At 35.1% G+C, this 27,656-nt stretch overlaps 1 protein-coding gene and 1 pseudogene across 1 annotated transcript; one reads left to right on the top strand and one right to left on the bottom strand.

The window, feature by feature from the left end:
• Positions 1-213: 213 nt before the first annotated feature.
• Positions 214-1,570, top strand: LOC144553850 (zinc finger protein WIP6 pseudogene; annotated as a pseudogene).
• Positions 1,571-9,448: 7,878 nt separating this feature from the next.
• On the bottom strand, positions 9,449-26,633 carry LOC144554055 (ABC transporter B family member 11-like). The gene is made up of 13 exons (XM_078302267.1): positions 26,310-26,633; positions 23,007-23,061; positions 20,581-20,756; positions 19,976-20,197; positions 19,227-19,465; positions 18,561-18,790; positions 17,938-18,233; positions 16,690-16,963; positions 15,542-16,145; positions 14,865-15,093; positions 14,299-14,565; positions 13,676-13,936; positions 9,449-10,184 (listed from the first exon to the last, which is right to left on the bottom strand). Exons 1-13 carry the CDS (start codon positions 26,544-26,546, stop codon positions 9,540-9,542), a joined length of 3,735 nt encoding a protein of 1,244 aa, XP_078158393.1. The 5' UTR covers positions 26,547-26,633; the 3' UTR covers positions 9,449-9,539.
• Positions 26,634-27,656: the final 1,023 nt, after the last annotated feature.

The raw sequence follows: 27,656 nt of genomic DNA, 5'->3' as shown, positions 1-27,656 counted from the left end.
TTTTTTTTTTTTTTTGAGCCCTTTTGCCTCTCCTACTCTATATATATTCATTAATCAATTGATAATTGAAATCATTGCACTCCCTCACTCTTTAGTCTTTATCTTTCTACTTCTATATAAAGAACCTTAACACATCTATATCTGGATCCCTCTTTGCTTCTTTTACAAACTTTTAAGCCTAAATATCATTGCAAGCCAAAATTAAATCTAATCATGCACTTCAGAAAAAACCATGAAGAAAAAGATGATGAATCCATGCTGCTTCTCACTCTTTGGCCTCCTGGCAACCAAAACCCTAATTTTTCTTACACCTCTCTTTGCAATTCTTCCTCTACTTCAGCCTCAGCTTCGGCCTTTTCCTCTCCCTCCGAGCCCTTGGATCTAACAATTGCACTATCCATAGCACCACCAGGTGTAGGTTCAAAAGGTGTCGAGAAGCAACCGATGGTTACACCGGGCAGCAGCAGCCATGACCGAAGTAAGTACTGGATACCGTCTCCTGCTGAGATCCTTGTCAGCACCGCTCAGTTCTCCTGCACCGTCTGTCATAGGACATTTAAGCGCTTCAACAATATGCAGGTGTTCATTAAATATTTGACTTGTTAGTATATAAACCTTGCTCTTGAACAATGATATTTTCGTTGGTAGTGCATGCTTACTGAGTCATTTTAAGTTTAACCCTAAATATCCTTCGAATTCCAAATTAAATATAATTATGCACTTCCATGAAAAAAAGTTTCCTTCATGTTATAATTAAATCTCATGCTTACTGAGTAATTTTAATCCGCAAATTGCTTCTACTGTTTTAGTTGTTTTGTTGTAGAATTCTCCATTCAATATTTTACGGGCCTTTTTTTATCTCATATCATATATATAACTGTACTCCACACAAATAAAAATAATAATTGCTCATTAGTTATGAAACATTCTAAGATCCTAACAAAAGAAAATGAACAACAAGACCATATATATTCAATATATAAAATTTTGAACTATAGGCAATTATATACCGTTATTTCTGTTCATGCAGATGCATATGTGGGGTCATGGATCGGAATATCGACAAAGCTACGATTCGTTACGAGTACTCACCCAACCAGGTCAGTCTAGTACAACATATTCATGCCCACCTATGCAGTTGCCATGTTACTGTTGGGTAGAAGGTTGCAAAAGTAACATCAGTCACCCTCGTGCACGACCACTCAAGGATTTCCGGACACTTCAAACACATTATAGGCGTAAGCATTGCCCACGGCAATTCATCTGTCGCCGGTGTGGAAAGAAATTTTCAGTGCGTGGAGATTGGCAAACACATCAGAAAAATTGTGGTCGATTGTGGTTTTGCATCTGTGGGTCGAACTTCAAGCACAAGAGGTCGTTAAAGGATCATGTCGATTCATTCGGGAATGGCCATGCACCGCATATAATTGAGTCAATGGTTATGGGTGATAATGTGATGAGATCAGATGATGGTGATGCCATTAATGGTGATGATGAGGACGATGAAGGAGCGGATGGAGATGATGGAGCGAATACAAATGATAATGATCATGACTATGTGATCTTTTAGATAATTTATCAATGCAGATTATATATATCCCTTTTGATTGAGACATATTAATCTTGTTCCAAAAGGAACTAGATCTAAAGTAGATTTATTTGTCCATAAATAATTTAAATTAATTAGTTTGTTGTATTATTTGTGCTTGTGTGTATTGTGTGTGTACTATTGACAAGTGTAACCAATTATATGTGTAATCAAGAGGCAAATATGGATTGTCACTGGCAGGACTTTGTATTCACTTTTTCTATTTTTTCTACAATTTTATTTTTGTTTTCTTTAAAGACTTCTCCATGCATGGATCATGGTTAGATTAGTAACTTATATAATAGTGGCCTAAACAAAAACCTCCTAATTAGACGCTGTACTCATTAGGTAGCAATTCTGGGTATACTGGTACCAGTAAACCATGAATTATTAATTCAATAATGCTTAGTTTCACTCTTCAACAATTATATATATCTGCTCTCTCCAATGCAGTTCTGGAAGCATGTTTGTGAATATAGTCCATTCTTTAAAGCAAGAATTTAAGTTTGATAATCTGGTTACATTTGGCATTCACCAAGACTGAAAAAGGCACCAAATATTATTTGATGGAATTGGATGATACAGAGGAGAGGGAGATGTTCATATCCTGCTTGTGTCCAGATTTTTTTCACTAATAATTTTCTTTCAAAATTTTCTTTTAACCTTTCTATCAGAGATCTAATTACATAAACTTGCTTGGTGAATATTCAAGGTATATACAAGAAAAAAAAACTCTGGTATCTGCTTGTATGCATAGTGTTGACATACATTTTTAGGACTGATACATACTACACAAGTACACATAGCTGTATCAGAAAAATAATTAATGCTCCTATTTGTTTGCTGTCAGTAAAATCTGACCAAGTTAGACCACCTGAAACTCTTAACTATATATATACCTTTATTAATTAACTGATAAAGTTTGTAGAATGTGTTATACCAGTATGGGTATTTATATGGCATAATTAGACAAGCTGAAATTCAAGATGAGATACCATGCATAAATGAATCTCAATATACTGATGCTTTTAAAAGTCAGTATTGCACTTATTACAAGTCATGCAATTACAGAATACACCAATAATTTCATCCATTATTACAGTGTTTATCTAACAATGCAACCGCCACAACTGCATAATCGCATGTCTCAGACCAGTATAATTGCCCAAGCATACATCAACCCTCCTGTGTTGAATGCTTGCTCAGTTTTTCTCAAAACATTTGCACTGCAAGTTTGCAACTTCCATTCTTAAAGCACATTCTTCAACTGAAACTAATTTCAATATAAATATTGTAATTAGAAATAAACTTTCCTTGTAATGCACCTTCCTACACACGGGAAACTAATTAACCAGAAATTGGGGTAGATATCTATACACATCAAAAAGTTATTAGCTCAGAGGTTTCCATAGATATACTAAGTTTAGGGCAAGGTAATCTTAGTTCAATGGAGGTAGAGAAGGGGAGTGTCCCTTCTAGGCAAATATTGTGATGCTGGATGTTTGTAAAACTGTTTATTTGTTTCAGTAATATGAAACTGGGCCTCGGCCTTTTCAATCAAAAAAAAAAAAACATCAAAAAGCTTGCTACTTAAACAAAAATCAATTGTTTCTTCTCTTCTTCTCTCCTGCCGACACCTTCTCTGGGCTAAAATCGCCATTAGTTGCAAGCACTAAACCAGACCATATATAAATAATTGATAAAGAAGCATTTATAATATATTCAAAGCAAACACCTCATGGTAGATAATGGTAAAAACTAGTGTCAATCATAGTCCCAGTGGGTATATTGACTTCTAGAGTCTCAAAGTGCTTGTTATGATACCAACTATGTCTAGAATGGTTGCCCATTGGTATATCAAGATAAAAGGACTTAAAAGGACATTTCTCTTTTCTTTAATTGATTTGTTTGTCATTCTGCTTCGTTTTGTGTTTAATAATTGATTTAGAAATTAGAATTCTAGTGTGATTTGAAATGTGTTGTACTAAAAATTTGAAAAGATTGTAGTTATTTAAAAGTTAAAAAGTAACATATAGACATTTTAATAGAGGACAACACGCAAACTGATAGAAGTTTCAGACTTTCAAGTTCTTAGATAATTCTACCAAATATATTCCATTTTTTTTTTGTTCTATGAGACATTTTTACATATACTTCATGTGCATATTCCTATCCTAACGAGTACCAAGTGCCATCAAATTAACCCTCAACGCACACAAGAAGGAACCAATATATCTATATATACAGCTGAAAGCCTAATAAATCTCAAGTGAAAAAAAAAAATGCAACAAGATATAGGGCCAAACAATACTAAATTAGAGAAATGAAAGGATATGATAGTTTCACTGCCTGTAACAAACTAACAAAGGAAGCGCACGAAATTATAACGAGGAATATTCACCGCCACAAACTAACAAAGGAAGTCATACTTTCCTCTCCAGTAGCTCCAACTGCATCTATCCTTCTACGCTTTATCCTCGGCTCCATTTCGATATCAATGGACAGTACGCATTTGAATCGCTAGTGGGTCCCATTTGGATAACGATTCTGCTTGGGGGACCCCATTTTCAGTGCATCATTCATACGCTTCTCAGTTGGGCTGTCCAAAGGCCCATATATGTATTCCTGTTATTTCTTCAGGAATTACTCTCTGGCCCAGTCCATTGAACCTAATATTTTCTTGCTTTTATTTGACAGATTTAGCTGTAGCAAAAAATGGAATCAATTTGAATTTATTCCTCAAATTATAACTAATATTACATTTCTTTCATCATTGTTTTTCATTCTTCTTTGTTATCAACAGAAGATAGCGAAAATACGAAATCTCTTCCTTGGATCTTTCTTATTTCATTTATTAATCTCCCATGTAGTTTAACCATGTTAATTTGAATTTGAATTTTGAAACAGTTTTTCCTTCTTAACTTGCATGAAGATATAGTTGCCAGCAAAGAGAAATTATATGATCTGACAATATTGAAGATATTGAAAATCCCCATGCAACCCGATCCTCTAACAGGTTCTGACTTCTGAGTGACAAGCTCCAGTTAGCAAATTTACAGTTGGATCCCAAGAGTTTGGAATATATATACAGCTGTAATCAAATCTTGCTTATAATCTGTGTATTAAGGAAATAGCTTGTGTAATTAGGAAAGATCAAAGACTAACTGGCCCATAAAAACGCCTCTGTAAATTATGTAAATCATCAATTCTAGATAGAACATTTTTTTTTTTTTTGAGAAACAACAAGGGTCTAGCCCTCATTTTCATTAACCATATGTGGTTACATAAGTTGCGTTTCTGATTAGAAACCCATGTAAAAAAAGACCAAAGTAAAAAGTGGAAATGAAAGGAAACATAAAAAAACAGAAATGAAAAGAAAGTAGTGAATTGCAGTAATGAAAATTTTCTTATTGTTGAACTTCTCGCAGTTGAGATGGTCTTCTATGCTTTGTCTGTGCCGATTTTAACCATTGCAACTGTATGTCCCGTACCAGTTCTTCTAATCTCTTGCTTTTGTCTTTGAAAATGCGGCAACACCTTTCTCTCCACAATATGAATTGTGTTATGAGTATGAGTTCCTTCTCTTTTTTTTGTTGTATTGCCTTGTACCAGTATCCTGAGGTAATCTTGGTCCGGTACGCATGTTATGTTTCCTTGTAGCACCCTTTCATATACTGCTATTGCATACCCGCATCTATTGAACATGTGATGTACCGTTTCGTCTTGTATTCTGCACATATAACATATGCCCGGCATGTTATATCCCCTTGCTCTCAAATTGTCCGTTGTCAGAATCTTGTTCTGCAGTACCAACCAAGCAAAAACTTTGAAATGGGGCGGTACCGTCAATTTCCAGATCCTATGTATGTTTGAAGCTATTACCGTCAATAATACGTTGTTTTTACTGAGAATTTGCCGCTGCTTGTCAGGTTCCAGTGTGCATCATCATCTTCTATCTGTTGCATCTGTTGTTGCTGCCTCTGCACCATGTATTGATCTTTTTCTACCTGCATTTCTTGTAGTTGTTCTTCCACTGTTAATGACAGGACTGGTCTGAAAATTTGCGAAATGTCCTGCTGTTGGAGGAATTGTTCCAGGGTGATGTCCCTGTGCTCGGTGAACGTGTATAGTGTCTCGAATCTATTCTTTGGTATGCCGATTCCCCAGTTTTGTTCCCACATCAATACTGTATCTCCCCTTCCCTGTTTCCTTTGGATGAAGCATGTGCAGAAATTGATTATGTGTGCTTTGTGTGAATTCTGAAAAAATATGACTTGTATACCCCTGCTTGTGTCTGCGTACAGTACATTGCTTGAAATAATCCCTTCCATAGCCTTTTCTCTGCGCTGCACCATTGCCAGAACCATTTGGCCATCAATGCACTATTGAATAATCTAATGTCTAGAATTCCCAATCCTCCCAATTTTCTAGGCTTGCATATGAGTGACCAGCATGCCAAGTGAATTTTTTGTTTGTCCTGCACCGCCCCTTGCCATAAAAAATCCCTTCTTATTTTATAAATTTTTTCTAATACCCATTTTGGCATATCAAACACCGACATATAGTATATGGGCATTGTTGTGAGCACTGCATTGATTAGGACTATTCTTCCTGCCGTTGAAAGTAACTTGGCTGACCATCCCGTGAGCTTGTCAGTTATTTTCCGAATTAGTGGCATGAAAACTTCTCTTTGCAACCTTGCATCGGATAGTGGCAGTCCCAAATACTTGAAAGGAAATGATCCCCTTTTGCATCCGATTTGTGCGGCCAGTTGTGTAATTTCTGCTTGTGTGGTGGCAGTTGCGACCAGTTCTGATTTTTCAAGGTTAATCTTTAACCCCGACAGTGTGGCAAAGGTAGACATCACTATTCTAAGAACTTGTGTTTGCTGTAGATGAGGTTTAACGAAAAATAGCGCATCGTCGGTGTATAGGAGTGACGGTTGCATTTCTTGTATTGGCATCCTAAGTGCACCTATGTGTGTGAGTCTTTGTAACCATCGAGGTATGAAGTCCATCACTATTATAAAAAGGAAGGGTGAGATGGGGTCCCCCTGTCTGACCCCTCTCCGTAGCGTGATTTTTTTTCCGATCAGACTGTTGATCATTATTTGAGACGATCCTTGCAGTACCAATCTCTCTATCCAAGAAACAGTAAAGAAACATATCCTAGTATATACGAGTGCCGTGGCAGTGCTTTTAGTTAGCATTAATAATTAAGAAACAGTAAAGAGAAACATATCCTAGTATATATACGAGTGCCGTGCAGGGCATGCAATTCATATAGCAATCCTTGGGCAAATTAAGCAAATAATAATAAAACTATAATGCACTGTACGGCTTTAAACATAATCTGTCATAAAATCTGTCTCATGTGAAACTACCGACTTCTGACTATAATGGCTACATTCTTTGTACGGGTTGATAGGCTGATAGCCATACAATTAATGTATGACAAAATGCCTCAATGAACATAAGACAAGATCGATTTCTTTGTCATTGTTGATGATGTAATTAAACCATTGAAAACAAGTTTCTAATATGAACTCAAAACGAACCTTCAAATCAGGCAAAACAGCATTGTAGAAAATATAATCTAATACAGAACATAAACATTTAAATCTAATAGCCCTGTAAAAGAATTGTACACATTTCACAACTAATGTAACCTCTACAGTTCATTGAAGAACTTGAATTTTTGAACCACAAAAGAAAATGGCATTCTTTCTTTATCTCTTATGACACTGTAAATCTAGACTGAAGCATCGGAAATTAAATAAAAATATCCAAAAAAAAAACTAAAATTCTCCTCTTAAGCATAGTAGGAAATATCGGCCGATACATATCGGTATCAGCCTACTCCGATCCGATCCTGAGCCGATCCTCACGTAGCAAATCATAAAGAAAAAGAAAAAAAAAACCCCGATCCTGAGCCGATACCGATCTGATACCCCGATCCTGTATCAGTATCGGCTGGGACGAATCCCGATCCCGATACCGATAATTCCTACTATGCTCTTAAGTACTTAACCAAGTAAAAATAAAGAGATGGCAAAAATATTAAAAACAAGTGTGGTTACATGTTCCATTGATTTCTTAATTGTATAAAAAAAAAACCACTTGAGAGGGCTATTTAGTTCCTGCTATATATACGGCCTTGAAAAAGTGCTGCATGATATTGTAGACACCAGAATAGCCACCTGCATAATTTGAAGGCAAAAAGTTTCAGAAAACCTCAGGTAGTCTTGATCCTAACACTTTCTGACAACTCTGAGCTTCTATCACAATAATAAAAAGTTTGTGCTACACCTGGTTAATTACTTGATTAGAAAAACAACCATTTCGGTCTTTTGTGTATAGACCATAAGTAAGAAGAAAATGAATGTCAAATTTTCATATACATGCACAAGTTGAACTCATTCGAACTTATATTCTATTTGATTCTAGAGCTGAGAATGGAAAATTGGATTACACATATCAACTTAGCTCAACATAGTTTGAAAGTTCATTTGCAACACGGTTCATAATTTAATATCCTAAAGGAGGTTATGACAGGTTTATAGCTAGCGCAAAGCAAAAATCAGAGCTTTCACTGTGTTTACACAGCGAGGGAATGAAAAAGATTGCTATGTCAAGATATGAACTAGGATTTATGCTATTCTTGAGATATCGATAAACATCTCAGTTCGGAATGTTTCTCTTAAGAATACTTTTCTCAAGCTAGTACATATCTACTTTCTCTATATGGCGCATCTTTTATGGAAAGTTTGTATTTGAAATTACACAGAATATAGAGCTTTCCTCATTTTTGATCCTCATCATTGTCTCATGCTTTCCGTTGTCTACCAGGCATAATAGTTCTAACCAACCATATCCGCTACCGCAATGGCAATGTGCTGCTTTTGGCCACCTAACAGCTTGCCTGACATACGTGTCACACCTTCGAGGGAACTTAGAAATAAATTGACCCACGTTGGGAGTTGGGAGCATTGGCAAATGGCAACAACGATTGCTCTTCTTCATTAACTTCAGACTTGAAACCATACAATATATCAGCATGTAGTATGCAGTTGAATAACACAGGCTCTTTAGACAGCTTACATTATACCTGGTTATTTTGATACAATCAAGGAGGATCGTATTGCTGTCAGAATGAGAAAATATCTCCAGAATAGAGACCATTTGTTGGTTTCCACTACGGTTCTGTCAAAATAGTACTAGCACTAGTGTATTAGTTCTGTAGATTACTGTACCGGCATTTTCCTCTTGGGTTTGGATATTAAGCAACCATATATATAACAACTATAATGTCCATGATGTGCTGTTGAAAAATAAAATATAAATTAGAATGTAAATAAAATAAAATAGGCTAGTTTGAATGCCATATGGCATCTTCTCATCATTAATTGACTAGTATTAGGAATAAAGGGAGCTCATAAAGCACCTTCAACTTTTTAGCATTTATTAACTTTACCGTTGCAATTTTAGAATAGGGATCCGTTGGAGCAATTCATATAAATACCCTTGTATAGCTCACAGGAAAGAATTAGAATTGTAATATAAAAATTCTATTCCTCATCTCACTATCTCCTCTCTGTTTCATTTACAAAAATTCTACATGTGCCAAGGAGGTACTTTTCCGATTAATTTTTGTATATCCTGTAGCTTTACTAATTTGAAATCATTAAATAGGAAAATAGGAAGTACAAAAACAAAAATAAGGACCCCTTAGGATTTTCAGAGGTGGAAATTAAAAAAGAAACAACGGATCTGTATTATGTTATATATATAGCAGTTAACTTCCCCAAAACCAATTATTCATGCACAATATATGAAACTGCTTTGTGCTTCTGTACTTGGGAAAATAAAAACAACCATTTTGATGGCCAAGTTCAGAAAAGAAAAACAGAAAATTTATTACCAACAAAAACAAAAACCAAAATACAGTTCACTTATGCTGTAGTAGATTGTAGTTCAACAAGGGAGGCAAAAACACCTTCTTTTATCCCCATCAGTGTCTGATGACTTCCCTTCTCCACGATCACCCCATTTTTCACCACTGCTATCATGTTTGCTCTTTTGATAGTAGACAACCGGTGTGCAACCATGACAGTAGTTCGACCGACCATGACTCTATCCAATGCCTCCTGGACCACATGCTCCGACTCGGCATCAAGTGCACTTGTTGCTTCATCAAGAAGCAAAATCTTAGGATTTTTCAATATAACTCTAGCGATAGCTACACGCTGCTTTTGGCCACCTGACAGCTGCATCCCTCTCTCCCCTACATATGTATCATACCCCTGAGGGAGACTAGAAATAAAGTCATGCGCATTGGATAACTTGGCAACTGCAACTACTTCTTCTTCAGTGATTTCCCCCTGTTTTCCGTATGATATGTTTGAACGTATTGTACCCTCAAATAGCACTGGCTCTTGGCTGACTAGACCCATTTGTTTTCTTAGCCAGCTCACATTGAACCTGGTTATTTCAATACCATCTAATAGGATAGCGCCACTGTCAGGGTCATAGAATCTCTCTATAAGTGCAATTACGGTTGATTTCCCACTACCACTCTCTCCAACTAGCGCAATAGTCTGAAAACAGAGCAAAGATTACTTAAATTCATTAGATTCAACCCGACAAAATATCATCGCATGTGTAATATTTGAAGCTAGTGAAGTCCTATCGTCAATTTTAGTGCAATGTATCTGAATTGGCAATGTAAATGATTTAGCAACAACTGCTGCTTATATATACTCCTCCTTTTTGTCCTATCCAATAGGCTCACAAAATGAAGATTGAATTTTGTTAATTAATAAATCCAAATCTTTAATAGACTCAAATCAAAATAAATTAAGGGAGCTTAGCTAGCTAGCATTCTTACCGACGGCTGTTATGAAATTATATTACATCATAAAGTTTTCGCAAGTTTATTTCTAAGTTTCTTTTGGAATGTACATATCAATGTTATGGATGTTGGACGTCGACCCGGTAATGTTCATACTCAAGGGTTTACTGATTGGACCGGTGAGTCAACCGGTTGGGCCGCTAATTTTTAAATACTTGTATTATTGTATATTTATGAGATATGAGTATAATTAAAAGAATAATCATGTTTTTTATTTAGTGAAAATTCTCACAAACATATTGAATAGTGTATTATGAAAATCAATTTATAGATTATTAAAATGCAAGAAATACATTTTTTGAAGCTCAAAATTTGTACAACTTATTCTTAGAATTATTAAAATAATACATCGTAGGAATACTTACTTTTCCCTAAAAGAGGTCTTATTGTTTTATACTTTATTTTAGAATTGAATAACTAACATCAGAGAAATTATTCATTTTTTGTTATCAAACGAACCTCCAATCACTCATAAAAATATTTCAGCATTTTAGAATTTTCATTTAAAACAATTTAATATGACAAATCTCTTACCATGCTCAAACACCTAATTGATAATTATTTAAAAAATACATTGCAAAAACACAAATTAAAGACAATGCAAAATTGGTCACTGAATAACGTCTTTTCTCCTAAAAACAAAGGAATTATAAATTGGCCGCATAGTTCAGAATCACACAAAAAAAGGAGCCTAATAATTGTACCCAAAACAAAATTCTCGAGCGCATCCCCCAAATAGTTTAACAGAAAAACTTATAATGTTATCTAACTTCATTTCCAGCGCTAATATCAAAATATTAAAAACTCTGTTTATTATATTTTATAATGCTACTCGCAATCATTAAAATTCTAAATATGTAAAGTAACTCTTAACTACTTTTGTTTTCAAGCCAAAAACAGAAAAAATTATTTCACCTACTTTTTTAATTTTTTCTCTGATCATTCTCATCCATTTTTTCGACAATCCGTGATTAATTTTGTGAATCTAAAAATATGAACGTTTTTTACCTGGTTTTTCTCTTTCAAATGAGATCCATAAAGAATAACTTTCGAGTTATATTTGTATCGTAATTTTTTTTATCACTTTAAATCTATGTGAATTTGAATTTTTTTATTTTGCTTCAAAATAATTTAAACCTTTGTTTACAAGCATATAAACCTCATGTACAAGCATATAAACCTCATTAATAACACTTTAAATCTCTAGAATAAAACATATAAACCTAATGTACAAAGAATTTAAATTTCAACAATAACACTTCAAAGTATATAAACCTCAACAATAACACTGCATTTAAAAAGCTCATCAAAGCCTTGAAAATTTTAATGGTTGTAGACTGAGATTTAAAAATTGAAAATTTAAAGTGCTCATTAGTTATAATTTAAAAAAATAAATGAGTTTAAAATTACTCAAAAATATTTTTTCATGAATCTTATTTGAAAGATAAAATCGAATAGAAAACGTTTGTATTTTAAGATTCGTAAAATTTAACACGGATCGTCAGAAAAATAAATTATAATAATCAGAGAAAAAATAAAAAAGAGTGGGTGGAAATAATCTTTTCTTTTTTGGCTTGAAGACAAAAGTAGTTGAAAGTTAAAACTATCTACAAATGCTTTCAAACAGAGGTTTATATGCTTGCGAGTAACGACATTTTAAAATGTTATAAACATAACTTTAAATGTTTGGATATTAGCGCTAAAAATTTGAAGGTATTTTTTTGTTAAACTACTTGGGGAACGCGCTCGTGTATGATAGGTTGGGGGTACCAGAACATTTCTAGTGTTTTTCTGAACTGATGAACGGTTTTTAGGGTTTAGGGTTTCTAAAAAATCGGCCGGTACTAATAAATATTTTTTCGGGTTACATACTTTATTTGGTCTTTTATCCGAACAGAACCAGATCTGGTTTTTTCCAGTCTATTTGTCGGGTCCGGTCCACTTTTAATAGCAGTGGTTGATATTCATTTGATCAGATCAGTGTTCTAAATAGCGCGCTATAGCGTTTTTGGACCCAAAACGCTAAGCTATACAATTAAAACACGCTATTTGAGCTACAGACGCTATAGCGGTAATAGCGGTCCGCTATAGCGCATAGCGTGTAGCGCAAATAGCGCCCGCTATGCAACATGCTGTTTTTTTTTTCTTTTCAATTTATATGGGCTTTAAATAAAGGCTCAGATTGGATTTTAACCGTGATTTTTTTTATAATTGACATACTAAGCTTTATATTAAATTATTAATTATTATTTTGATAAAAAAAATATTAATTATTAAATGAGATCAAATAAGGAAGCTACAGCGTGCTATGCAACATGAGCTGTTTTTTTTTTCTTTTTTTAATTTATATGAGCTTTAAATAAAGGCTCAAATTAAATATATTAAGAAATTTCTTGAAGTAACAAAATGATACTTACTATATGATAGTTTGAATATTTTGAATAGATTAAGATAATTAATTATGCCATGATGTCTAGGTTATTTTGAAATTTAAATAGAAAAAAGATAGATTATGTCATGATGCTGAATATATTTTGAATAGAAAAAGATCGATAGTTTATGATATTAGTAATACTATGGATATTTTGAGTCGCAATTTGGACTTTGTATTGGTTCAATATGAATACTATAATTTTTTAATCAATTTGATGTTATTTATTATTCTATGAGACTTAGATAATGTTGATATTTAGTACAAATATATGATAGAATTTTTATAAAAATAAAAAAACGCTATGTGGCATAGCTTTCGCTATAGCGACGCTATTCGCTATAGCTTTTTTCTTCGGCTTCCCGCTATGACGCGATAAACGCTATTTAGAACCTTGGATCAGATACTACGCATATTATTAAGGTTTTTTAAATCAAATGATAATATATATATTTATATTGACATAATTTTTTTTGCACTCCATATATTTTAGTGAATATTTTTTCTAGTAAACACTAGAAGCAAAATCATATAAAAGCAAAGCAAATATCCCTGTTTAGCTTTGTTTGACCAGACAGTCAAAACTAATTTCTGAATTTTTTTCTCACATCATATATGGTCCGGGAGTATTAATCTTTTTTTAATATATTTAGTGACACTTATTTTGGTGTCTTGGATTTAGATCTTAGACAGAGGTATTAACTGAAAATTTAAAATTACAAGAAATGGGTATTTAAGATATGTACCTTACCAGATGGTATGCTCAAGGACAAGTCAGTGAAAATCGGAACATCATGGCGGGTCGGGTATCTGAAACTGATATGACTGAGCACAATGTCTCCTCTTACATTGTCTAACACCAGTCCATCACTGCCTGGGTCAATTTTTGACTTTCGATCGAGTATTCCAAATATAGAGATTGCAGACTGGTGTACCTTTGCAGAATCTGAGCCTAATGTGCTTGATTGTGCAATTCCTATACTTGCCAACACCAAAGAAAAAAAGACCTACAAAATTACAAAGTGTACTCAGATAATGTAAAAAATATTCTTACAAAAAACACAAAAATGTTGTTGCGTTAAAATATACATATACCAGTATACCACTAAATTTTTTGAAAATTGGATATTGCCGATAATGATACACACTCGCTTGAGAAAAATATATGCAATTTTTCCATGCCTGCTTCCTGTTCAATCCATTCTGTGTTTCATTGTATTTTCCTTAGAGAAAAAGCAGTGGAAGCATGTTTCCTACATAACTGGCCACTTGGACAATAATTTCCTTTGAAAAATATACCATCCAGAACGTACTAATTAATCTAAAAAAACAATTAGTTTGTTCAGAAACTCAGTCCATATGGTGTTACCTTAAAGACATCAACAAAAGTGATCTTCCCCTGTTTGGCAAACTTTGCACCGACATAAAAGAGGAATGCATAACTCGAGTAAACCAACAGATACGAGAAGCCAAAACCGAGGCCTGCGACCCAACCTGTACAGGCTGCTTGCTTCATGGAAGCTTCACACTTGTGGTTATAAGTCTTGATCACACGCTTTTCCGCACAGAATGATGCCACGGTATGGATGCCACTGATTGAATCCATTGCAACTTGACTTGCTTCTTCATACATCACCTGTAACAGGATTAACATTGTCTGTAGCAGAGTTCACTATTGTTGCTTTCACTTTTTGCATTTGTAACAATGTTTCCTTAGTTTACAAAGATCAGTAATTTGGGTTTTATTTGTGTAATTTGAATGCATTGCTTAGTGATTAGATAGATATTAAGATTGGCCCTCATTTATAAACAAAACTAACATACATTTACACATTTTAGTCCAATGCCCCAACCTTCCAGTCCTAAAAAAAAACTTAATACCCCAACCTATAATAAAATACGAATATAAAATAGACATGACATCATGCATGTAACCTTAGTGTCGTCACCGAATCCCTTGAGGAACCTGTTTTGTGCATAGTACTGAAGCCCCATTAGTGGTATCAACACTAGAAATATCAGAGAAAGCTCCCAGCTCGCAACCATAGCCACCACAACACAACAAATTAGAGTTGACATGCTCTGCACAATTACCGCCAAGGTGTCCCCCACAAGTCGGCGAACATTTAACACATCCACTGAAAGCCTTGCAGCGATTTTCCCACTGAAAAACAAATCAAATTGAGAAAAATATATCCAACTTAAATTAAAGAAAATGAACATAAATTATATCCAAGTCATATGTCTTGGTGGATATTTGAGATTGAGAGATATACTTAAATTTTCTTTGATCATAGTTCATTCAAGAAAAAAGCTAAGTTGTTGGATTCATGATGCCAATGTAGGCTACTTGGATCTGAGACCTAAAGTTGTTCTCCTTTTTTTGTCTTTTTTTTTTTTTATTAATATACATCTTTCTTGCTCCTTTCGCCAAGCAATTCAAAAGTGTCCACTCCACTTTAATCAAGAGTTTAACAATAACACTCAGCATAAATAAATTTCTTTTAGACACCCTCATCATTAGAATAAAGATTACAGAATTAAATAATATATGAAATTGAAAAACAAAACGGGAGAACTAAAATTAAGTGAACCTTGTTTAATTTACAGACCTTGAGTTGGCGGCATCATCGAACCATCCAACCTCCTGGCGAACCACACTCCGAAATGATAAACTCTGGATCCTTTCAACCAGCTTCCCTCCAGCCACCCCAAACAAAAAGTACTGAACCGGTATTGAAACCACAGATGCAACTCCCAAAACAACATATGTCAATGCCCAAAATCTTGTGTCCTTTCTCAACATGTGTGGTGGTTCAAAAAATGCCTTTATTGCATTTGATATGATCAATCCAAACATGGGGAACACTAGACCGTGTACTGCTGCTGCTATGCAGCCAATGAATAAGATGGGCAATTCTGGCTTGTTCAGATTTATTAACCGACCCACTGGAGCCTTTCTAGGGACACTTTCTTTTATGTCATCTGCATATTCATCTTGTGTAAATTCCATGGGGGTGAAAGGAAGAGTGAATGAGTGGTATCTGCTGCTACTAATTCTTGATGAACCATGGCTGAGAGAGCGACTTATAGACATTCTATGGCTTTCTAATTTGTTCACCAGATGGTGGTGGTTGTTGGCCTCGTGCACTTCTTGGAGGCGAATAAGTTGGGTGTAAGCACCTTGTGGATCTTTTATTAGCTCATCATGGCAACCTGTATGATGTGAATATTTAGAAAAAAAAAATAATCATCTGCCTAAAAAAACATGTGCCATTATACAATCATATTTGCCAAAGTGGTTCATAGTTCATACATTGCGAGCTTGGATCTTGGACTGAGAAAGCACCCACCAGGGGCGGAGCCAGATTTTCAAGTTATGGGGTCAAACACGCAATGGAGGTCAATCATATAAAATTTTCGTGCTGAGTGTGGGGTCAATTTTATAGTATCCATAACATTTTACTCCAAATTATATAAAAATCATGCACAAGTACATAAACTTTTAATAAAAATGGGTCAATTTACTGCCATTCACTTGGAGTGGTTAAGTAACATTTAATTTTTCCATTGATTGGTTTGTGGAATTTATATCTTTCCAGCCTAACAAGGATTAAATTAGAAAGTTACAATTTTCAATTTGTCATGGTTCTGATTGTCACGTAATACTTGTTTCCAATACGAACCCGTGATGAACACACTCTCTTGTCCACAAATGGTATAACTTTTAGTACTCAGTAAACTAAAGGAATTTATTTACCTTGTTCTACAATTTTGCCCCGGTTCACCACTGAGATGCAATCAGCATGTCTGACAGTGGTGAGACGGTGTGCCACAACAAGAGTGGTTCTCTCCACCATTATTCTATTCAATGCCTCCTGAACAACCCTCTCTGACTCCACATCCAATGCACTTGTAGCTTCATCAAGCAACAAGATCTTAGGATTCTTTAGAATAGCTCTTGCAATTGCAATTCTTTGTTTCTGACCGCCTGAGAGCTGAGCCCCACGTTGGCCTACCATAGTATCAAGTCCCTGTATATAATTTGTGAATACATGAGACTCATATGGAGCATGGCATTTTCAAATCCAAAGTTAGCGTCCTGGACTCTTTCTTGATATTTATATTAATATAGCATGTAATACAGAGTTTAAATATTAAAACTCTGTAGCTGTTACGAACCACCAACACGGGCATTCATCAAATTACACATAACATGCACTCCATAGAATACACCTGAGATACCAAAAATTAGTGTCCAATGCAATTTACTGTTACAAAAGGAAAGCCAACCTGGGAGAAACCTCGAGAAAAAAAAATGGTCATCCCTTCACAGTAATATAATGGCTTCACGAAATCACCACCACCTAATGGTAAAAGGTCAGCATGAACCAAGGGATGCCCGATACCATGCTGTACTGTGTCATATTTCTAGGTATGATCACCACAGTGGCCTTCCTGTTCTTTTTCTTCATCTCTCTCTCTCTCTCTCGATTGATCGATCAAGACGAAGTGGGTACAATACTAACAGGGCTCCTCTTTTTAGTTTTTACCTCTACAAGTAAATCACTAATTTTGAAACCTGACTCAGGCCAGGCCTATTCAAACTTGGCTGTAAGTGGTGGAAAAACCTGACAAAATACCCAACTTGCTCGACCAATAGAATTTAAGCTAGTAAACTAAGTAAAGTTAATTTTCAACTATCAAGCCCCTTCTAAATGGCTAAATGCAACAAAGAGAAACATTTTTTTTAAACATATCATCAAACCGATACTTTGTTGGATTCCGCACAATTTATTCTCTTTTTCTAAATAAGCAAAAAGCCTGTTTCATTAATATGAAACTTTGAAAAGAAAATACGAGTCCTAAAGTATTGCTGAACTAAAAGATATGTGCAATACATACACCAAAAGCCCCACCAAACTTGGCAGGCACAACACAAAATATTCGCACAGGTTTGAAATCGAGATTATGAAACTTGAGTTTCTACTGAGTTGAATTTGCTTACATCAGGCAATTTGGCGATGAAATTTGCAGCATTCGCTAGCTCAGCAGCTCGTCTGACCTCTTCTAGCGTGGCCCCATCTTTACCATACAGTATATTCTCCCTAATAGTTGTCATAAATAGTAGCGGTTCTTGGCTGACAAGCCCAATTTTTTCTCTAACCCAACCAAGCTTCAATGTTTTTATATTAACACCATCTATTAACACCTCTCCAGCTTGGGGATCATAGAATCTCTCCACCAAATTTATGACTGTGGATTTCCCGCTTCCACTCTCTCCTACGATAGCCATTGTTGTACCTATTAAGTGAAAAATTGGCAATCCAAAATTTAGTCCTATATTGGGTTATCAAATTTGTTGGTCGAATATTATCTGACATAACATGATTTAGAATAACTAAGAAAGTAAAATTTACACTAGTAGTTGTATAAAAAAGGGAAATATGTTTTTGATAAGTTCACCTATAAGTACCAAATTATCCTTAGGATAACAGTCAACTTTAAATATGCACTTCATGGTTAACTCTGACAAGTTAATTTTTGTATGACTGTATCATTAATCTAACAATCTAAAAAGTACTTTTCACACCCTTTTACAAAACTGTATATATGTTGCTTCTTACATACCGCTATTGACTCCGAGTGAGAATCCATTAAAAATCAGCTGCTCAGGTCTACCAGGATAACTAAAATTGACATCTCTTAGCTCCACATCACCCTTCATATTTTCTAAAATAATGCCACTTTCTTCATATGCATCAATGTCTGGTTTTCTCTTGATTGTTTTAAACATCCTATATGCTGCAGCCTGGCCTTCGGAAAAAGTGGTCAAGCATGGAGTTGCATTACCCAAGGACCTTATTTAGGAATTAGACAAGGAGAATTTATTTCCTGATTTCATATTACACATAAAGCTTGTTCTTATAATTGATCTAGTACTCACTTCAGTTTCTCTTTTTCACATTTCTGATAATATTATTGAATATTTGGATTAATTATATTGATCAATTAGTACTCATAAGTCATAAGCTGCAGCACGGTTATATTAGGCCATGAGAAGATTCAAGTAGCAATTTCTCGTATTCTTGAAATTCTTAATGTACCAGTAACAGACCTGAAAGTGACACTATCTCGATTGTTCAATATGACAATTAGAAAAGAATATGCATCAAGTGGAAAATAATACTTAAGCTATTTATGAAAAGCAAGTCTAATAGAAAACTTTGACTATTTTAATTTTCACAATTCATTGTTGAGAAATTACTAGAAAAAAGGAATGCAAATGAGGCTTACATTGCACCTGTGATGACTGCAAACAAAACATTGATAATTGTTCCTCCACTGTATCCCTTATGTATAATAAGAAGACCACCAAGCCATACGGCCAGGCCGCAATTACAAAAAAAGACGAAAAAAAAAGCTCCCATGCTGAAGCCTTTAATAGCTCCTTCTCTTGAGGTGACTTTGCGAGCTTCTCTTATCTGTTTCTCATAGAGCATTATGGCTCTGTTCTCTCTGCTGAATGATGCTACCTGTTGGGATAGAATTACAGAAGGATTCCATTAGATCACAGTTTATTATATCATAGGATGTAAATTCACTTAATTTGCATAACAGAAAGCTCAGTTGCAACAAAGTGGAACTCACATATGGAAACCAGTATTTATGTATCTTGGGCACGTGATTTTAGTGTCAAAATCAAATATTCAAAGTTTCAAACCATTTACAATGATAAGATCAAAAGGCAATTAGCATTATCTTGGGTTTTAAACTTCTAATAACATGTTGGTGATAGACTGATAGCTGATGCTCAATAAAATCATTAGACTGGTAGATATATACTGGTCTAGTTCAAAATCACTTTTTCTTCGAATTTGTATACATATCAATCAGGTCAGTTTAGCATTCCAAGGTTGTACCTATATTTCATGCTAAGTGCCCTTGTTATATTTGTTGCTATTTTAATTTCTTCTTTTTTTATGCTGGTTGGAAGGTAAAAGTTATTGGTAATTTATTTGCAATCTCAGTGATCTTATACAAACCGTTTTGATGGAACCAAGAGTCTGCTCAACCACACTTCCGGCTTCACCATGTAAACTTTGTTCCTGAGTAGAGATGCCGCCTATGGCATTTGATGCCATTGTACCCACAAGTAAAACTGTTGGAATGCAAGTTATCATGACTAAGGTGAGAAGCCATCCCCTTAAGAAGGCAACCAGGAAGCCTCCTATAAACGACGTGGCTAGTTGTAGGAATTTTCCCACCTAAACATGTTACAGAAAAACAAAATCTCACAACTTATTATTTAAATAAAAGTTTCAAATTTAATAAAGGATAATAATAAAGTTGCATGAGCATCAGTAGGTCAATTTTGTATGAAAAATGGCGTTTTAACTTTTGAGTTTTAACTCATCGAACTGTTTCATATTTATTCTTCACTACTTCTTTTTAATTTAATTTTCACTTAATTTTGTTGAGACATCTAGCTTATCAAATACCGGTACAATTTGTCCTACCTAATCTTATTACTCTTACAATTACCCATTGAATGGTGCAGTAGATATCAAATCTTCCTAAATCAACTGGTGTATATGAACAGAAACAATATACTAAAAGAACAAAAAAGCTGAAAGAAAGAATTTCTAACCTTTTCACCTATAGCATCTTGGATGAATGCAGTGTCAGCAGAGATTCGACTAGTAGCCTTGCCGGCAGTCATCTCCTTGTCAAAATATGCAATATCTTGTCTCAGTATCGCTGTTAGGTACAGAACTCGAATCCGAGCAGCCTGTCTTTCTCCGGTCATAGTCCAACATGCGACCTCTATCATACATATCATTTCTTGTACCGTCAACGATGAATGGTAATGGCTAATTGCACTTACTTGAAAGATATAAGTCTTTGACCACAATTATGCACGGATATGATGCTTTCAGCAATTTTCATGTTATGAGAAAAGAAAAGAAAAAGGAAAAATTGGTTATTTGCCACTCTAATTATAAAACCTTCAAATTTGAAAAATGACATCCCGAAATTTGAAATTGTAATAATGCCACTCTAAACTTCATTAATTTTTAATTTTGCCACTCCAAATAATTAATGACTAAAATATCCTCCCTTCTTCTTCTCTTGCCTCTTCTCCTTTATATTCTCCTCCAATAGTCATGACCATTTTGAAAATGGAAAAAATAAGCTCTTAAATTGTATTATAAAGCCGAAAATTTTATTATATACAAATTATAAAGCTCTCGAATTATCTGGTTGTGCTGACACTGGTAGAGTACAGCTTCCTCAAATTCTTGCCATCAGTGATTGCCTCAGCTTCTGTTTTTCTATTGCTCAGTGGTAACCCCTGGGTAATTTCCTTCGCCTCCCCTGTCTATCTCTCTCCAAAATTTTCTATTCATTGCAAATTGACTGCCTCTTTCTTCACTTTCTAGTTCTCTTATTATGTGCTTGAAATTTTCCATTTCTCCCCCTTACAAGGACGCAATCTGTTGTTTTTTCATTTCTTTTTTTTGTACGTACTCACTTCTTGTCTTCTGTACTTACGGGTGGGGACCGGGGTGCAGATATATGAGGATTTGATGGTTGGTATTCTTGTGGTGGTCCTCTGTGGCGTGCCTTATTGATTTGTGTAAAATAAATGAATAAATCAATTTTTGTGTTTTCAGTACAGTTTTCCTCCGTGACGTGCCTCACATCACCCGAGCTACCTGACTCCTTATTCTGATAATTAACATTTCTTTATAATTTGAGAGCTTCTTTTTTCCATTTTCGACATGGCTTGGCCATGAGAGGAAAATATAAAGAAAAAGACGAGTCAGGAGAAGGAAAAGAGGAGAAAAAGAGAGGATATTTTAGACAATAATTATTTGGAGTGATAAAATTAAAAATTAATGAAGTTTAGAGTGACATTATTGCAATTTCAAATTTCGGGATGACATTTTTCAAATTTGAAGATTTTGGAGTGGCAAATAACCAATTTTCCAAAGAAAAACCATTCATTTACCCAAAATATAAAAAAATCGTGTTGATAGTAAATTCCCAATTAACTCTCATACCTATTCTGCCCGACATTTTTATTTTTATCCATTTTATGATATATTTTAATTAATAAAATAGGTTTGAAGTGATATATAATTAATTATAGTACCTATACTAAAAAATAGTAAAAAACTTTCAAATATTATAAAATTTCATCCCTAGACATATTTTAGTATTAATATCATGTTGAGCGATTCGGATCGAAAGTTTGGACTTTGAAAGCAAAGATATAAAATATGAGATATGAAAAATATGAGGTATTAAAACCCTCCTCATTATATATACATATACATATATTTTACATATATTATAAAAAAAATGAGTTTAAAAAAAAAAAAACCCAAGTCGCAAGAAAATCCTGCGACTTGGGTTAATCAAAAAAGCAAAAAAAAAAAAAAATCTCAAGTCACAGAAAAATCCTGCAACTTGGTATTTTTAAAATTTTTTGAAAGACTTGATTATTTTTATTAAAACACTTCATAAAATGGGTAAAAATAAAAATGCCCGCTATTCTGCTGAAACAAATATATAGTTAATTATATATCACTTCAAACCTATTTTATTTAGAAAATAAGAAAAACAATACTATTTCTGTAGGGTTACCATATTAATTACATGGCCACTTTTGGCTAATTTGGATTTTGGAGAGAAAAATGAGGATGTTGTACATATGTTGAATAGGTAAAGGGTAGGTCCAATGCCCATCGGACTCAAAATTTGGATTGATGGGCAGTGCTTCCCTCCAATTCTATTCAAGATTCATGTGCGTTTGATCCACACAAAAATTAAAGCGTGTGCACGAATCTTGAAGCGACTCAGACGGAAAAGATGCCCATGGAACCCAAATTTGAGTCCAATAGACATTGGACCTACCTTTTGCCATGTTGAATTAATGGGGTTTAATTTATATGCATGTGCTTTGGCATTTCTCATATATATTTATATTTCATGAGCTTGTGGAACTTTTTACTTTACCTCTTTACTGCACTATGTGAAAAGTTTCCACAGAATAATTAAGGTACTTACGGAGAGATACCGATACACCCATTCCGACGCCTATATAAATGAAGTTCATAACTTGCTGCACAAAGAAACATAAGGTAAATTTCACAACTTGCTGCACATTCGAAAGATATTCTAATGGTTTGCTAAATCAATCTGCAAATCATCTCATCTCCATCGTTATCGCTGATATAATTATGGGTGATAGATACGTACGTTACTGGATTGGGGTGGGACACCATGGAGGCTGAGGTATTTGTACATTCATATTTGTATAAAATTAATTTTTTCCTACGATCCACAATGGTAAAAAGTGACTATTTTCAAGGGTACACCGACATAAACATGCTATTTATGAGCGTATTGGTATTACCAACAGGAGTATCTGTGAAGATACCGTCGGCAAAAAACACTTTTACCATTGTGGATAATTTGAAGAGGTTCCTAAAATATATATATATAATAAAAATATTAATAGAAAATGTATTATTATTGTCAGCAGAAGATCAATACGAATAGATCACTAGCTAATAATAGACTGAAACTAAATATCTCTCTCACAATTATTCTCATGGACTCAAGCATCTCAGGAACTTTTCATGCAGCTAAAAATACACACATTTATCTATTGTGTTGATGTATACTTGCTTATATAGTATCAATAGACACTTGTTTATTTCAATAAAGATATACTTGCTGACAGTTGTGACGCACTAATGATCAAATCAAAATATATTTTGACAATTGTGTATTTGAGATTTATTTGTATATTTTTGGTATTTTGGATTTTGATAGAATTCTTTTGGTAAAAAAAAAGATTATAGAAATTATAGGGACTCAGATGTAAGTTGTAACACCTATATAGGCCCAAAGTAAACAATGAATAAAATACAACTCATTTTTCTGAAATTCCACTTGGTATCAGAGCTAAACACTAGCCACCTTTTCTCTTTTCTGCTATAGTAGTCGCGCTATAGTGATCGCCTTTCTGCTATAGTAGCCACTCGGGTTAGACACCAGCACTGCTGCTAGGCCGAGCTCCTCTTCTTCCAGTCAGCTCCTTTATTCTCTAACCCGGCCGAGCCCTAAGGTAGGTTCTTTGTGGTGATTTGGCTGGAATGAGGGGCCTATACCCTACGATACCTGAGAAGCGGGTTTGGATCAGGTTTTCAATCGGGTTTGAACTCGAATCTTAATGAGATAGATCAAGATCGGGTCAAGATGAGGAAGAATAGAGGGGGAGATGATGTGGATCTTGATCTTGAGTGTGTAAGATCGGATCTAAGGAAGAAGTAGGAAAGATCCGGACTTAGATTGGTGCATGAGAAGTAGATCTAAGTCGAATCAATGGAGAAGGGGAAGGGGAGTGGCAGTGACAGCATGAACCCATTGGTTAAGGCTATGTTTAAGTTGAGTTCGGATGATGTCGCGATTATGATGTGAGTCTTCCGTGCAACAGCTAGTGAGAGCAAGCCGAGGTTGCAGAAGATTGAGCCGTCACCCATTAATACTACCCTCGATGAGCCAGCTACGTTTTTGAGCTGGTCACATCGGGTGGAGCACGCTCTAAAAGTGAAGGATCTAGAGGGGTACATGACTGAGGAGGAGAGCTGGATCAGGCTACAGACTGGGGCATGAGTGAAGTCAACACTAGCGGTCTCTAATTCAGGTAACACAGGGTTTAGGAGCGAGCCTCGACAGTGTTACATCTGCGGTGAGGTAGGTCACCTGAAACAGACTTATCCTAAGTCACCTAAGGAGCGAGATGCAGGTGAGAGGGGGCAGTCTGGAGGCCTTGGTTGTGGCCGGGGTGGTAGAAGAGGTGGAACAGTAGGCAAGCGAGCAAATCTGATAGTAGCAGAGAGCGAAAGTGAGAAGATACTGAAGAGGAAGCAGAAAACAACAGGTAATGAGAAGAGAGTGAGGAGATACTCATCTTCACCAAGGGGTAACTTTGTTTCTTTTGCTCACTCAGCCACAAGTGCTTGTGATACACTTGCTCTTACCTCCATATCCACTACTAGATCACCAGATTTGATAGTCGACTCTGGTACATCTCACCATGTGACTGGTGTTGCTGGAGAGTTTTCTTCCTATACTCACCTAGCAGTTCCAGAGAGCATTCAGATAGCAGATGGTACGGACCAGCCCGTGGTCGGTAATGTTACAGTGAAATGTATAAACAAAGTGACTCTGTCTAATGTGTTGCATACTCCTTCTTTTCCAGTGAATCTCTTATCCATAAGTGCCATTATAACAAAACTAAAATGTGTAGTTTTGTTTGATATTCCCAAGGTAATCTTCCAAGAAAAGGGGACAAGCAAGATACTTGGGACGGGTACATGGCACAATGGCTAGTGGTACATTGTGGTCACATTACTATGCTAGCTATGTATGTCGATGATATGATCATTATCGGGGATGATGAGGAAAAAATTGCACAGTTGAAGGTGAAATTGGAGAAGAAATTTGAGGTGAAGGATTTGGAACAACTTAGGTACTTTCTTGGGATTGAGGTGGCTCGTTGAGCTGAGGGGATTGTTCTATCCCAAAGGAAGTATGTCCTAGACTTGCTCACAGAGACAAGTATGTTGGGGTGCAGGCCAAGCATGACAGAACCAAGCATGTGGAGATCGATAGGTTTTTCATAAAGGAAAAGCTGGAAAGTAGGCTATTGGAGCTGAGTCATGTAGCTACTAGAGATCAACTAGCTGACTGCCTCACCAAAGGACTTAGCTCAATAGATATAGTTAGGTTATGTGACAATATGAGTTTGATGGATATCTTTTGCCCATCTTGAGGGGGGAGTGTTGAGATTTTTGTATGTTTTCAGTATTTTGGGTTTTGATAGGGTTCTTTTGGTAAAAAAAGTATTATAAAAATTGTAGGAACTTGGATGTAAATTGTAACGCTTATATAGGTCCAAAGTGAACAAGAAATAAAATACAACTCATTTTTCTGAAATTCCAATGTGTACAACCTTCTTGATCTACCATACTTATTTTTTGAATTACTTGAAATACACACTTGAGTATTATATCAACGCATACTTGAAATGCACAATTATTCAATTTCTTAAAAAAAATCAATAAAAAATAACCGTGAGTTATTTATAAAATGAGAGATTGAAAGGTAACATAATATTCTCAAACTAAACTAATCAATTTTATGTTCATAACTTAGAAGAAGCATATCCAAAAGATAGATTATTTCAGAATTAGAAACAACATGCAGAAGAGAGACATCATGAAACTGTGCTTTAGATTTTTTACCTCTTCAAAAACAACAACTAAAAATAAAAAGAAATGCAAAATGCAAGCACCCTACCTTGTTAACACGGCGGAGAAAATCGTCGGACATGGAGGCATCACCAAAGCTATCGACAAGCTTACCAAAAATGAATGTCCAGAGCGGTTGCATGGCTCCGCTACCTAGAGCAGCAACGGTCCCCACCACCATTAGTGCCACATCAGTTTGATCTGCAAATTTGAACAGTCGATACATTGGCACCTTCCCCTCATCTCGACTTTTCTCTCCTTCCCTCCTCTCAGTTTCCCCTTCCATGTATTTGTTGTTTAAGATATAGTGTTTGATGGACTTGGCTCTCGTTTGGATCAGAGAGGGGGAGAGAGAAGTGGACTTGGATTTGCAGATTTAATAACTGTTTCTATTCCCTTTCAAAAGAAAATAAGAGGTATCTTTTTCAGTGGGGTTGGGTATCTATTAGTTACAATTAAATGTTCAACATTAATAGGTGGAAGCATTCTTTTTTTTTTTGCAAATTAAATCCGGTAGTATTACATCACCTTCTAATTATTCCATTACATGCATAATATACTGATAACTCAGTCCTGCCTTTCCTTGCATAGGTGGCAGCATTCAAGAAGAATTTTTTTATGGGAAGAGCCCATACAATTACAGCAAAGGAATGACAAATGCCCTATATATTGAGTACTGTTTGAGTGGGTTCGGATCTCCTAAGGTGATTCCCCTTTTTAGTTGAAAAGTAACTCGAATTGAACCCTAAAGTAACTCGAATTTTGAACTTGGAGTCTTGACTGCTCGATCAGGAATCGGATTGAGCTAATCCGGTCCAAGTCAAAATTCACGGAATTTCTTTAATACTTGTGGAGATTCTGATTGGATGGTTGAGATCCACATTTGAGTTACTCCTGAAATCAAAATTATTGTTTGAGTTCCATTTCTTTAATATACTGGTCTTGTTTAATTTAGTGAAATATTGAACAATTTGTAATTTGAGAGATATGTTGCTTTCATACCACATACAACAACACATTCCAAACTTCACTTCTTGTATGCAGGTTTGTTTAGTTTGGTGGGATATTGAACAAATAAAGGACAATTTACCCAGAAGTGAAATTTCACAAGAGAGAAGATAGAAAACATTTAATATATTATTCAAGTCTTAAGGAGAACATGGCATGTCATCTCTTCTTATAATACTACCATATTATAATATATAATTAACTTAGAGAAACTCAATGGACAACCTAAGAACTAACAACACATAATGACTTATAAATTCTAACTAACTTTTGAAAACTCTTAACATAATTAAACAACACCGAAAATCAAAATAGACAAACTTAGGAATTAGTAACATAATAAAGTTTTACAAAATACAATAACTTAATTAATATAATTAATCATCAT

The sequence above is a fragment of the Carex rostrata genome, chromosome 5 (assembly GCF_964058835.1).
Source record: "Carex rostrata chromosome 5, lpCarRost1.2, whole genome shotgun sequence".
Classification (NCBI taxonomy): domain Eukaryota; kingdom Viridiplantae; phylum Streptophyta; class Magnoliopsida; order Poales; family Cyperaceae; genus Carex; species Carex rostrata.
The sequence above is the reverse complement of the archived record's forward strand: the minus strand, read 5'-3'. Positions and strand labels throughout refer to the sequence as shown.